The following is a 14363-nucleotide window of genomic DNA, read 5'->3' on the forward strand; positions in this document are numbered from 1 at the left end:
ATGCTAAGAGAGAATCACTGATCGGCTGCCTCCTGCACACCCCCTACTGGGGATCTAGTCCGAAACTCAGGCATGACTGGGCATGAACCATGTTGTCCTGGTTCATAGGTCTCAACACTCAACTACTGAGCAACACCAGTCAGGCTAACCCGCCTTCTTTTTGACAAGGAGTTCATTAGACAAATGTTTATTTTAGTGCAGTGCTATTCAAAGTACATTTGAGACTGACAGCTGATGGGTTTTCTTTGCCCATTTTAAAGATTCGTGGCTTCCAGTAGAATGTAAGTTAGCACACATTTCCTTTACTGAGGACGTCTCCCTGTGAACAAATCAGCTGCACTAAAAGGTGTGCTTCCTGACATTGTTGATATATATTCTGAGGCAGCTCCTTATCTTATCACGGACCAGCACTTGGAGCAGTCCTGTGTTAGCATTCACTTGAAAGCAAGTAGAGAGAGAACCAAGACAGATGATTTTCAGGAAGTTATTTCTTTCTTTATATATATATATTAATTTTTTACAGAGAGGAAGGGAGAGGGATAGAGAGTTAGAAACATCGATGAGCGAGAAACATCGACCAGCTGCCTTTTGCACACCCCCTACTGGGGATGTGCCCACAACCATGGCACATGCCCTTGACTGGAATCGAACCTGGGGCCTTTCAGTCTGGAGGCTAACGCTCTATATCCACTGAGCCAAACCAGTTAGGGCAGGAAGTTATTTCTTGATTCATATATTCTACCAAATCAAAGTCTGCTAAGCATCTTATCAAAATTAAAAACTATTATTCCACAAAATACTCAGTTAAGAGGATGGAAAGACAGATTACAGACTCGGGAAATATTTGCAAAACACATACCTGACAAAGAACTAATATCTAAAATGTGTTAAAAAAAAACACTCTAAAGCCCTAACCGGTTTGACTCAGTGGATAGAGCATTGGCCTGTGGACTCAAGGGTCCCAGGTTCGATTCCGGTCAAGGGCATGTACGTTGGTTGCGGGCACATTCCCAGTACGGGGTGTGCAGGAGGCAATTGATCGATGTTTCTCTCTCATCAATGTTTGTAACTCTCTATCCCTCTCCCTTCCTCTCTGTAAAAAAATCAATAAAATATATTTTTAAAAAAACAACTCTCAAAACTCAAACTACAATTAAGAAAAGACCAAACAATACAATTAACCCCTTCCCCAACAATTTTTTTGTTAAAAACGTTTCTTTTTCAGACTAATTTTTTTATTTTGGTTCTATATAGTATTTTTGATGCTGGTTATGAAAACAGTTTGTAACTCGTCTTCCTATAAACCATATTTTTTTACCATATTTTCTTAGTATACTCGTCGACGGCTGAAAAAGAACATTTTTTGAAAACGAGTATACACATTTCTGCCAGGGAAGGGGTTAAGGAAATGGGTAAAAGACATGAATAGACATTTCACTCAAAAGGATGTACAATTGGCAAACAAGCACATGAGTGAAAAGATACTCAGTATCATTAAGCATTAGGGAAATGTACATTAAAAACACAGTGAGCCGTGGCCTGGTTGCTCAGTTGGTTGAGAGTTGTCCCAATAGATCAAGGTTGCAGATTCAAGCCCGGGTCAGGGCACATATAAGAATCAACCAGTGAATACATAAATGAGTGGAACAACAAATCCATGTTTCTCCCTCCCACCCCACCTCTTCCTCTCTCAAGGCAATTAAATTTTTTTAAACACAATGAGATATTGCTACACATCTAGAAGAATGACTGAAATAAAAAATAGCGATAACACTAAATGCTGGCGAGGATGCAGAGAAACTGAATTATTCATTCATTAGTTGTGGGAATATAAGATGTACAGCCTCTTTGGAACACAGTTGGGCAGTTTATTTTTTATTTTGAGAGTACCTTTATTAAAGCTGGGGGCAGTGAAGCAAAGAAGGGCCTAGGATAGAAGAAGTAATAGGCTAATTTTTAGGTTGATAATTTTGTATGGCCTGCAAATAATGCTATAAATGTCCAAATGGCCTTTGGCTGAAAAAAGGTTCCCCATCCCTGTCTTAGACTAAACATGTACCCATCATATAACATAGCAGTTGCATACCTGAGCATTTATTCTAGAGAAATGAAAATAACTTTCCACCAAAACTTGTATATGCATGTTCATAGCAGCTTTATTAGTAAGAACCTAAAAAAGATACTCAGTATCATTAAGCATTAGGGAAATGTACATTAAAAACACAGTGAGCCGTGGCCTGGTTGCTCAGTTGGTTGAGAGTTGTCCCAATAGATCAAGGTTGCAGATTCAAGCCCGGGTCAGGGCACATATAAGAATCAACCAGTGAATACATAAATGAGTGGAACAACAAATCCATGTTTCTCCCTCCCACCCCACCTCTTCCTCTCTCAAGGCAATTAAATTTTTTTAAACACAATGAGATATTGCTACACATCTAGAAGAATGACTGAAATAAAAAATAGCGATAACACTAAATGCTGGCGAGGATGCAGAGAAACTGAATTATTCATTCATTAGTTGTGGGAATATAAGATGTACAGCCTCTTTGGAACACAGTTGGGCAGTTTATTTTTTATTTTGAGAGTACCTTTATTAAAGCTGGGGGCAGTGAAGCAAAGAAGGGCCTAGGATAGAAGAAGTAATAGGCTAATTTTTAGGTTGATAATTTTGTATGGCCTGCAAATAATGCTATAAATATCCAAATGGCCTTTGGCTGAAAAAAGGTTCCCCATCCCTGTCTTAGACTAAACATGTACCCATCATATAACATAGCAGTTGCATACCTGAGCATTTATTCTAGAGAAATGAAAATAACTTTCCACCAAAACTTGAATATGCATGTTCATAGCAGCTTTATTAGTAAGAACCTAAAAGTAGAAATAAGTCAGATGTCCTTTAATGGGTGAATAGTTAAACTATAATACACTCATACTATGGAATATACTCAGTATAAAAAGGAACAAGCTATCGATACAACAACTTGACCAAATCTCCAGAGAGTTTTACTAAGTGAAAAGCCAATCCCAAATGCAATGGACTGGGTGATTTCATTTATATTATGCTCTTGAAATAACATAAATGTATAAACTGGAGAAATTTAGGAGTAGGTGTGGCTGTAAGGGGATAGAAGGAAAGAGCCTGTGGTGGTGATATAGTTCCTTTTTTAAAAAAATATATTTTTATTGATTTCAGAGAGGAAGGGAGAGGGAGACAAAGATAGAAACATCAATAATGAGAAAGAATTACCGATCAGCTGCCTCCTGCACGCCCCCTACTGGGGATCGAGCTCACAACCCAGACATGTGCCCTTGACCAGAATCGAACCTGGGACCCTTCTGTCTGCAGGCCAAAGCTCCATCCACTGAGCCAAACCGGCTAGGGCAGTGGTATAGTTCTTTATCTTGATTGTGGTGGTTACATGAAACTACCTATGTGATAAAATTGCAAAGAACTATGCATATGCACATACATAAGCAAACAAAGATGAGTGCATATATAAACAGTAAAATCTGAATAAACTCTGGTTTATCAATTTCAATTTCCTGGTTTTAATATCGTACTGTATTATACAAGATGTTAGCATTGGGGGAGACTGGGTAGAAGGTGCATGGAACCTTCCTGTACATTTCTTTGTAATTGCCTGAGACTCTAAATTTTGAAAGTCAAAGGTTTAAGAAAAAACAATACAGTATACAGAGAATGTGCCCGGCTGGTGTGGCTTAGTGGTTGAGTGTCAACTCATGAACCAGGGGGTCACGGTTCAATGATTCCCAGTCAGGGCACATGCCTGGGTTACAAGCTCCATTCCCAGGGAGGAGCAAGCAGGAGGCAGCCAACTGATTATTATTTTTCATCATTGATGTTTCTCTCTCTCCCTTTCCCTTCTCTCTGAAATCAATTTTTAAAAAAACAACAATATACAGAGAATGTATTCTAGAATTATATACCTAAAACCTATATAATTTTATTAACCAATGTCACCCCAATAAATCCAATAAAAAATGAAATGATTTTTTTTTTAATTTAAGAAAAAATCTTTGTATCCTTTCCATGTCAGGTATAAAACCTGGCTCCTGGGGATATAGCTATAAACCGACACGGCCTCTGTCTCATGGACTAATGGTCTTGATTATGTTGGGTAGCCAACCAGGTTGAACAATTAATGGCAAAAAAATGATGACTATTATGAAAGGGGAAATATGTGGGACCTGTATGTGAGAGAGCAAAGCAAGTGATTGAGCTTCATCTTGGAGATCTGGAGGGAACAATTTAAATGAAGACTTGAAAGGTGAAGAGGCATTAGCAATGTGAAGAGTTACAGGAAGAGCATCCCAGGCCGTGAAGAGTTATAAATACTCGAGTGCCATTCAATAAAATACTGCTTCTTTTTGGAGGAGGAAAGCAATTGACAGGATTAGTTACTAGATTCTACTGATGAAGGTAGTAGTCTGCTAATAGCATTGTCCCATACTTAGGTTGACGCTGCCTTACCCTTGGACATCCTAACCTACGAAGAGGAGACCTTGTCAGCCATATTGAGAATATGTAGCAGGTACGACAAACAGCATTTCTAGCATAACGGAGCAGAGATGGGTGGAGAAATAGAGCCAAAATGCTCTTTTCTGAGAATAAGAAGAGCTTTGTCATTGTGAACTCTGAGCAGCTTTTGGAAGTTTAAACTGGGGAGAACATGAACATTAACCTAGCAGGAGCTTACACCCTAGAGAGCAAAACGTGGATTTGCTTACAACTGTAGTGTTTCCCAGTTGATGGTGATGGTTGCAACTTCAGAGATATAGCCCTAGCCGGTTTGGCTACAAAGCATCGGCCTACAGACTGAAGGGTCCTGGGATCGATTATGGTCAAGGGCACATGCCCAGGTTCCAGGCTCAATCCCCAGTAGGAGGTGTGCAGGAGGCAGCCGATCAATGATTCTCATCATTGATGTTTCTCTCTCTCTCTCTCTCTCTCCCCCTCTAAAATTAAAAAATATATTAAAAAAAAGAAATTAGTATTATTTTAAAATTCAGAAATACATATTTTAGAAACACTTCTAATTGTGGTTCATTTTATTCTCTGCCGATAGTATACTATGCTTTAAAGTTTTCTCATTTAAATTGAGTTTTCTGAGCTGTCACAAACAAAACTACTTGGGAGATGTTGCAGGGACACATCTTTATGCTTTCTCAATTTTTCTGCAGTGGTCTTGTCAGATTGTGGAGCTCTTTGACCCTGTTAGGATCCTATAAAGGCAAGAAATGTGCCTTCAGAGTGATTCAGGTAAAGACTATTGCTTCACATATTCCAAACAAGGCTGAGTAGTGGTTCAAACTGCTTTTTAGAATGTGTTCCATTTTTCTGCTTGTATAACTCTAGTTTGGTTATTGTCATCCAGTGGGGAGGGAGGGGAACCCAGGCATTCATTGCTTCTGGAAACATGAGGCAAAGCACTTAGAGTTTAGATGTATGGGAAGAGTTTTGGGATAAAACTTGGAACCTTGTGGAGAAATCTTAACTTTCACTTACTGCATAATGCCTAGTGACTTGTGTATTGGCATGCTCTTTCTGAGCTCATCATGACCACTTGCTTATCTATGGCTACCTCTCAGAATGCTTGTTAAAATGCTACTGCATCAGCTTGGCTTATTCTGTAAGCTAGGCATGTTTCTACATTGCCCTGCGTTTCAGTGCAATTTTCTCCTGATAACTGTGTAAACATTTTTCTTTCTATTATAGGTTTCTCCATTTCTCCTTGCATTATCTGGTAATAGTAGGGAACTAGTATTGGATTGAATGGTCTTCAATTTCAGAAACATTCCTCTGCTCTCAAAACTATCTTTTGGTGCCAGCATAATGCTTGATGACTGAAACAGGCTCAGCGCTGCTGTTGATGGAATTTGAGGGTGCCGAAGATGTTCCCCGTAATTTCCAGCCATCGTCTTTGGTGGTGTAACCTTTGGAGGAGAATCTGCCTGAACCAACCAGTTGTAAGCAGGCAGCACTTTTAGCATATGCACATCCGAGTTGGAGACCGGGCTGAACTCAGCAGAGCCTTCACGCAAAGGGATGTGGTTGCCTTCTCAGAGCTAACAGGGGATGTTAATCCTTTGCATTTAAATGAAGATTTTGCAAAGCACACCAAATTTGGAAAGACAATTGTGCATGGAGTTTTGATCAATGGACTTATTTCAGCTCTCCTGGGGACTAAAATGCCAGGCCCAGGCTGTGTATTTATTTCCCAGGAAATTCACTTTCCAGCCCCTTTATATGTTGGAGAAGTTGTTGTAGCTTCTGCAGAAGTGCAAAGGCTGAAGCGGTTCATTGCGGTTATTGCTGTGTCATGCTTTGTAAGAGAAAGTGAAAAGACTGTTATGGAAGGCTGCGTGAAAGTTATGGTCCCAGAAGCTTCCAAGCCCTGAAATATGTGTTCAAAGATGCAAGTTCAGGCATCAGTGTTACTGTTATTGAAGAGTCTCTAAGGAAAACGGATTGCTGCTCTTCAAGAAGGAGTGGTCAGCAGCCCCAGCAGCCCACAGTGGGGGAGGGCAGCAGGTAGCGAGGGGTTCACATGCCCACTTTCTAATTTGGCCTTATGTTTCATACAGATGAGTCTATTTATCATCTAAGTTTGTAAATTTGAAAAAATATGGGGAAAGTTATCATTTAGCTCAAGGTTCTAATTTTAGGATTTCAAACCAAGTTAAATTTGTATTTGGATAACACAAACTTACCTATATTTGTATAGTATAACTTTCTCAGTGAATTTATAGCTAGGTAGCATTTAATTTTTGACAGCAATTAGAATAGGAGTTGGGTAATCTTTGAACACCTGTCTTTACCAATAAATATTTATATACTGTTCTTCAGTAGTTTCTGGGTCAGAGTGTTTTGTAATTTGTTACTGTTTATACCAGGATGGCATCTTGCTTAACCTTCAAGTGGAACGTGCCTCTCAGATGGTTTCTTGTTATCAGAGAAAGATTTAAACTCAGTTATGTAAACTCTTGGTCTAATCTACAAAATGGGGGTAATGACACCTACCACAGGATTGTTGGAGATACAAATAGCAAAGCACAAGGCCTAGCCTGTAAACAGTAGCTACTACTATTGTTCCTTCTCCCCTGTGAATGAGGTTAGAGGTTTTCCTGAGTTTAAAGCTAACTGGCCCGCAGGTAGACATCCAGTCTTTCAGGATGTCAACCAAGCTCTTGATATTTTAAACCTGGAATAGTTCTTGAGTGCAAAATTTCTATTTTAGCAATCCAGGTTATTTCTCCCTCCCTGATAATGTGGGTGCCCCCCCCCCCCGTATATAAATAATATATACCTATTGTAAAAATTTTTATAAGAAATAAAAAGTATAAGGAACACCGTGGAGGCCACATTCTTCAGAATTGGGGGGCATTAAAGAGAAAATGTGCCTAATGTGTTAGTATTCCATAGTCATCCCCAACACAGCTAATCCTTTTAAGACAGTCTGTAATAGAACATGCATGTGGCCCACCTGAATGACTCTGACCATAGCTAGATGCTTTGATCAGGAAAGTAAGATCAAGTGTAATTGGTTGGATCAACCCACATTTCCTGGAAAAGGGTTTTTTCTCCTGCTAGTAGATCAATAACTAGATTTTTATTTTAGTTTTTTACATTAAGGGGATCAGTTAAATGGATTACTTGAAAGAATTCTAGTCACTAGAGGGCAGTGATGTGTAAAGTATTTTTAAGCTTGTTTAATGTTGTACCATACTCTGGTTGGTGACTGAAGTAAAAATAATCAAAATCAATGTGAGAAACAAGGGTGCCATTCTCCTGCATTTCAGAGTGGGCAGCGTTCACAGGCTCAGACCCACCGGAAGAAGGCTTGCTGATAGATAAAACACTGCACATGGTGAAAATTTGATATACGTTGAAAAAATGGGGAACTTGCACAAAATGTGGACTGAAGCCCACATTCAAATTCTATAGAACTCATTCTCTGACTTAGTAGCAGTTTTGAAATGGAGTGTGATAGCATCATTAATACTAATAGCTACCATTTCTTCAATACTTGATGAGCCTATTTTCTACATTAATCCTTGGAACAACTTTGTGAAGTTAAACTTCTCTTGTTCCATTTTATAGGCAAGGAAACAGACTGATGGTGTGTGACTTGCCCAGGGTTATACAGCAGGTATGCAGGAGAGCTGGGATTCAGATGGGCCTGCCTGGCTCCAAACATTTCTTTTTTACATCACCCTGTGTCTTATAATGTTCCCATTACTAAAGCAATGTCAGTTTCTATAATAGTATCTTTTTTTTAATATATTTTATTGGTTTTTTACAGAGAGGGAGGGAGAGGGATAGAGGGTTAGAAACATCGATGAGAGAGAAACATCGATCAGCTGCCTCCTGCACAACCCCCACTGGGGATGTGCCCGCAACCAAGGCACATGCCCTTGACCGGAATCGAACCGGGGACCCCCCAGTCCGCAGGCCGACGCTCTATCCACTGAGCCAAACCGGTTTGGCATATAATAGTATCTTTTTATGGCCATTAAAAGTATCTGGAAACATCACTCTATAGAATTTTCTTATATTCAGAATGTTCTAGATCTTATTCCCTGCTACAGTTGTAGCATTTTCCTCTATACTATTACTTTATGGCTTTCACCCATACCTATTCCTGCCCTTTTTCTAAGTTGACATTCAGTGATTATTTGTCTCCAGAGCAGATTTACTGAAAGAGTTATTCTGAAGATGAAAAATTATGAGCAGGCCAAATATTTGGGGGTGGGTGGGAAGGGGTGTCAGAACTGGCTGTTAGCTGATTTATATTGTATAACTCAAAAGTATTTTCTCAAGCTCATTTCCTTTTTCTTTAATGCTCCCGAGGCGTCATGATCTTTGATCTCTATAAATCAGTACAAAGTTGAATAGATGAGTAGGCAAGAAGTTAGGGATGCTTCTCTGTAAATGATAATTTGTTATTTTTACTCAGAGCCAAGATTTTCAAACCAGCTATGTTAAAGCTGGCAATAAGAAAAACTAGTGGGTTGGCTTTTTCATTTGAATCCTGTCCGGGCAAGCTGCTGGAAAGAATGACTTCTGATGAAAGTGTGGGTGACCCTGAAATTAGGAAATCTTCCAGATAACAGGGATGGCTTTGACCGTGGGAGGTCACACATGGAAGTGAGTACAGATGACTGACTAAAATAGCAGGCCAAAGTGTACTAGCACTTTCCACACAGGGGCATTATAAGACTACAATTTATGCAATGTTTTTTTTTGTTTGTCTTACTATTTCTTAATTTTTACTGAATGTATTGGGGTGACAATGGTGACTAGCATTTGCATTTAGAGCCTGTTTGAATTAAACTTGGAGTATTTCATATTAAGGAATATTGCTGGGGTCCAACCCCAGCAGGTCCAGGGGTCCCCAAAGGTCTGGACGGAGTCGACGAAGAAGGAATGACACGGAGACAGCGTTCAGTTGATCAGCAGCCTAGCCAGGATCTCCAGCCAAGTTCTGGTCTGGATCTCCAGCGAAGTTCTGGTTAGGATCTCCAGCCAGGTTCTGTGTCCATGTTCTCTTGCTAGGTTCTCCAACCAGGTTCTCCAGCCAGATTCTGTAGCCATGTTCCCTCGCTAGTTTCTCCAGCCAGGTTCTGTCCAGGTTCTCCAGCCAGGTTCAGTCACCAGGTTCTAGTCAGGTTCAGTAGCCAGGTTCTGTCTCTAGGATCTTCATCTAAGTTCTGTGTCAATTTATGCAATGTTTGATTGTCACAGGAAGATATATCATCTTAAGCAATTTCAGCCTAATGTACTGGAAAATTGCTTAACAGGTTTTTATATTCTATTAGAAACATTTCCATATTGGTAATATGTTTCTTTTTTTGAGCAGCAAATCTTGAGTAACAGCGGAGAAAACCTCACCACAGCCACCACTCATCTTGTGGACTTGACTTGTATATTCATCTAGAAAAACAAGAAATTGCTAAATGCACGCTGGTACCTCTTAGGTAACCACAGGTTTTCATTTTGTGCTAAATTACTAATTTTTTTAATGTTCTTAGAGTATGATTCAGAGCAATTTACTCCCAAAGAAAATTGCTATTAAATTACATCTATTAAATTTTTATGTTAAAACATACTCCACCAAGGGCTGTCACTCTGAGCAGCTGTGCCACTCTGAATGCCTCATGTGTTGGCAGAATTTATGAACTGGCTCTGTCTGAGCAGAATGGGAGCACTGTGGAATGTCTCTTGGGCTGCACTTGAACATCTCCAGGGCCCCAGATGTTTTGCTTCCTTTGTTCTTGGCTTGTCTTCATTTGGGTTACAAACACGGCAGAGACAAGAATTCTCAACGTCTTCAGTGAAACTTCAGCTTGGAGCAAAATCAACTTGAAGAAATTCAAGTTCAAATCACAGGAAAGCCCAGAACGAATGTTGGCACTGCATGCATAGAACCGGATTAGTAGGAGGTCCCATAGTCAATTTCTAGTTGCCTCTTAGCTATGATAGTTCACATGACCTTAGAAACCTTGGGGATATTCCTCTGCAATGTGATGGGCAATATCAACACGTAAGAGAAATAAGATCAAATTTGAGTTGAATTTTGTTTTTCTATCCAGATCATGAAGTTTTGAGTCGTCAGGGAAATGAAAGCACCAGGAGAAAATAAATGGCAGCTCCAAAGTCCCTCCCTCCCAGAAGAGAAGGTGCCCCCAAGCACCAGTGTTATGATTGTCTGTCTGTCTGTCTGAATATTTAAAGAAATAGTCATTTTGAGTCTGGAGGCGATGCTGCTTAGGAAGCACTGAGTTTTCCACAAGCTTCTATGATGTGATTTGTGGAGCAGTTGCCAGGTCTAAAAGCATCCTCACTAAAACTCATCTTCAGCCCATCTGGCCAAACGTCAAGTTATTAGATAACCTATGAGCCATCTAACATTTGGCAACATACAAGGATATAAATCTTTTGTTGCTTCCTGCTAGCCCTGAGTAGTAGTGTATGTGGCAAAACTAAGGTCCTGCATAATGCATTAGCTTTGCTCAGACTGAGACTGGAAGAAAAGCTAATTTGATTTGTTATTCCTGGGGAGAGTTCCCCCCTTGCTGTGTGAGCCACTTCAAAAGCCAAACAGGTGTTGAGGCAGTTTAGGGTTTGGGGCCTGGTCTCCAGTGAATCTAAGGATCCAGTTCAAGGTCCTAAGAGGATCACTGACAAGGCACTGATTTGGGAAGATGAAAATTATAAGGTTCACCATAGCCTTTATTCTGAGGGGCTTAGTTCAGGCAAGAATTTCCAGAGAAAGGGAAAGGCTAGACTGAAAGTTGGTTTCTAGTTTCATTCCATCCAATATCTGGTTCTCACTTTCAGTTTCCTTTTCCCAGTGAGGAAGACCAGACAAGGCTGTTATTTTATGACCTTTGCAACTCATTGTATGATACTGTTTTTTTCCCCTAATCATACAAGTAAATTATCTCCATTAGAGACATTTTGAAAAACAGGAGAGCATAAAAATGGAAAGCATCGTGCTCCCACTTTCTAGGTTAATATTTTGGTGTTTTTCCTATAATATATATTTTTAAAACTTGGTATCATACAAATGCATATACAGTTGACACTTGAACAATGCAGGCGTTAGGGACACTGACCCCCATGCAGTTGAAATTCCATAAATAACTTTTACCTGCCTCAAAACTTAACTGCAGTCAACCCTTGGTATAGGATTGGGTCCAGGACCCCTCCGTGGGTACCCAAATCTGCAGATGCCCAAGGCCCTTATATAAAAAGGCATAGAAAAAAGCATATAGCCCCCTGCATCTCCAGGTTCCCAACCATGGATCAAAATACTGTTTTTGGTCTATAATTGGTTCAATCTATGGATGCAAAACTGGAGGTACTGAGGGTGGACTATATTTTTTGAAAAAAATCCAGGGATAAGTGGATCTGCACAGTTCAAACCTGTGTTGTTGAAGAATCAACAGTATTGTTTTTTTCCACCTACTATTATATAAAGAGCATTTCTTAACATCGTTACGTATTCTTTGATAATCTGATTTTTTAATCTTATTTTTAATAATGGAAAAATATTCCATTTATGATTAACCATGATTTGTCCAGTTCCCTCTTGTTAGATCCTTATCCTCATGCTGTATATTTCCACTGATGTCTGATTATTGCCTTAGGATACCCTCCTAGATATAGAATTACTGAGTGAGAACATTTGCAAAGCCCTTGATAAATCTTGTTGAATCCCAGCACCAGACCTATTACATGGTAAGTACTCAGTAAGTACTTCTTGAATGAACAAGTGCCTTTAGAAAGGTTGGAACATTGCAGAGTCCCACCAGCAGGATGCCAGAAGAGCTGTGGCATGGCCAGTGCACATGATTGGAGAATTGATTAAAGCAGAATTTGGGTATGTGTGATTCTGGCAATGAAATAATCCATTTGCATGAAAAAATAAGAGTTACAAGTTGAATCCTCTCTAAGTGATGTAAGATTTTGTTTTAATAGACTGATGCTTTTAAACATTCTGGGCCTGGCCAGCATGACACAGTGGTTGAGCTCGACCTGTGAACCAGGAGGTCATGGTTCAATTCCCAGACAGCATATACCGGGTTGTGGGCTCGATCCCCAGTGTGGGGTGTGCAAGAGGCAGCCTATCAGTGATTCTCTCTGATCATTGATGTTTCTATCTCTCTCCCTCTCCCTTCCTCTCTGAAATCATTTAAAAACAATTAAAAATAAATAAATACACTCGGACAAAAATGGAATGCAGGAAGAGTTTGGATTATTTTTGACTGAGTCAAGAAGTTCCATGCTTTCCTCGTCATATCTTTATCCATTGGGTTTTGGCCCCTGCGTCACTCTGTCAAGGCTCCTTAGCCACTTAGGATTGCCCAGCAATCCCATTAAGTTTGAGATCTGGAGACTACTAGCCCAGTGGTTCTCAACCTTGGCTGCACATTAGAATCACCTGGGAATCTTTTTAAAATCCTGATTTCTGGGCCTCATCCTCCAGAAATTGTTTCTTTGTTACTAATGTTGTGGCCCCACCCCATAACAAAGAAACAAAATTTCTGGAGGATGAGGCCCAGAAATCAGGATTTTAAAAAGATTCCCAGGTGATTCTAATGTGCAGCCAAGGCTGAGAACCACTGTACTAGGCCTTTGCTGTGTTATCAAATTTTGGGGTATTGGTGGTGGTGGTGTTACTAAGAAACGTTGTTTTCTTGTGTGAAATGTAGAAATTTAGGGGATACAAAGTTAAGAGTTAGAAGCCTCTGTTACATGAACTGAAGGGAAGGAAGAAAGTAATATTGAGCTTTTATTATATGCCAAGTCCCTTCCCATCCTACTTCATTCTTCATATCAACCTTTCCATACAAGTATTATTTCTATTTTACACATGGGGAGCTCGGCTCAGAGAGGTTGAGTAACTTCTTCAGGGTCACAGAGCTGGAAATGCCAGAGCCCTGGAGATCCTGGTCATCTAATCCCAAGTCTAACTCTGCATCATCTTGGGGTGCTGCCCTAGGATAGAGCAGGGTGGGTGGGATTTCTACGTGTATGTGTGTGTGTGGGCGGGGGGGATAAAGGATAAAGGAGTAGGGTAGGGGCACTGGTAAGGAGTGCCAGTATTGTCGCCTTGGGTTCAGACAGACTTGGGACAAATTTGGGGCCAAGAAGTTGGACGCAAAGTTCTCTGGTTCTGGGTTTGAGATTCTTCATGAGGACCCCAAGTCTGAGGGATCTTGTTTGGGGGTTCTCAGGGTTGAAGGCCTGTGGACTGAGCTAAGAGCTGGACCAAGGGTAGAGGCTGGGAGTCCCTGGGCCAGTGCCCAGTTTTTAAGGTTCCCAGTTAATCGAAAGAGCTTGGGTCTGAGGGTTTTGGAGTCCAGGGGCTCCCACTGTGGAGTTTAATTCTGAGGGCCCCGCTCTTAGGTTCTTGGCTCTGAAGAGTGAGGTGCAAACATGCCCTTAAAACCTGATTTTGAGAGACTTGTTTTTAGAAAATCTCTGGATCTACAGGGCGCAGACTGAGGGTCCCGTCCTGAAGGCCTTTTTTCTGGGTCTTAGGGTCCGTGGGTCTAAAAGGCCTGGGTGGGAAAGGTGCAGCGTAAAGGTTTCAAGTCTGACAGTCCAGCTTCTGAGGGGATAATGTGTCAAGCCCAATACTGAGCGCTTGGTTTGGGGACCTGTGGGCCTGAGGGTCCCTGGATCACAGGGCAGAGGACCCGGTGTCCTCGGATCTGAGGATGTCTGGAGGTGATGCTTAGGGAGGGTGAAGTGTCCGCGGCCCGAGGGCCAGGGCCAAGGGCACCACCCGGTGTGCGGAGCGGCGGCAAGGACCTTGGAGAAGAGCGCGTCC

The 14363-nt window shown here is 40.8% G+C and overlaps 1 protein-coding gene and 1 long non-coding RNA gene across 3 annotated transcripts in view; both read left to right on the forward strand.

The window, feature by feature from the left end:
* The window catches only part of RPP14 (ribonuclease P/MRP 14kDa subunit), a 9361-nt gene extending 2491 nt beyond the window's left edge, over window positions 1-6870 (forward strand). For both annotated transcript variants that reach the window (XM_006779122.2, XM_006779125.2), the window contains exons 4-6: window positions 4477-4553; window positions 5203-5281; window positions 5738-6870. In XM_006779122.2, coding sequence (XP_006779185.1) covers window positions 4477-4553; window positions 5203-5281; window positions 5738-5794 — 213 coding nt within the window. In that variant the 3' untranslated portion in view covers window positions 5795-6870. The remainder of the gene's footprint in view (window positions 1-4476; window positions 4554-5202; window positions 5282-5737) is intronic.
* A 2874-nt stretch (window positions 6871-9744) lies between these two features.
* Window positions 9745-12475, forward strand: LOC107181715. The gene is made up of 2 exons (XR_001512416.1): window positions 9745-9999; window positions 12175-12475. It is a non-coding gene; the product is annotated as an uncharacterized LOC107181715 (long non-coding RNA).
* The last annotated feature ends 1888 nt before the right edge of the window (window positions 12476-14363 follow it).

Source organism: Myotis davidii, unplaced genomic scaffold (genome assembly GCF_000327345.1).
Source record: "Myotis davidii unplaced genomic scaffold, ASM32734v1 scaffold189, whole genome shotgun sequence".
NCBI lineage: Eukaryota > Metazoa > Chordata > Mammalia > Chiroptera > Vespertilionidae > Myotis > Myotis davidii.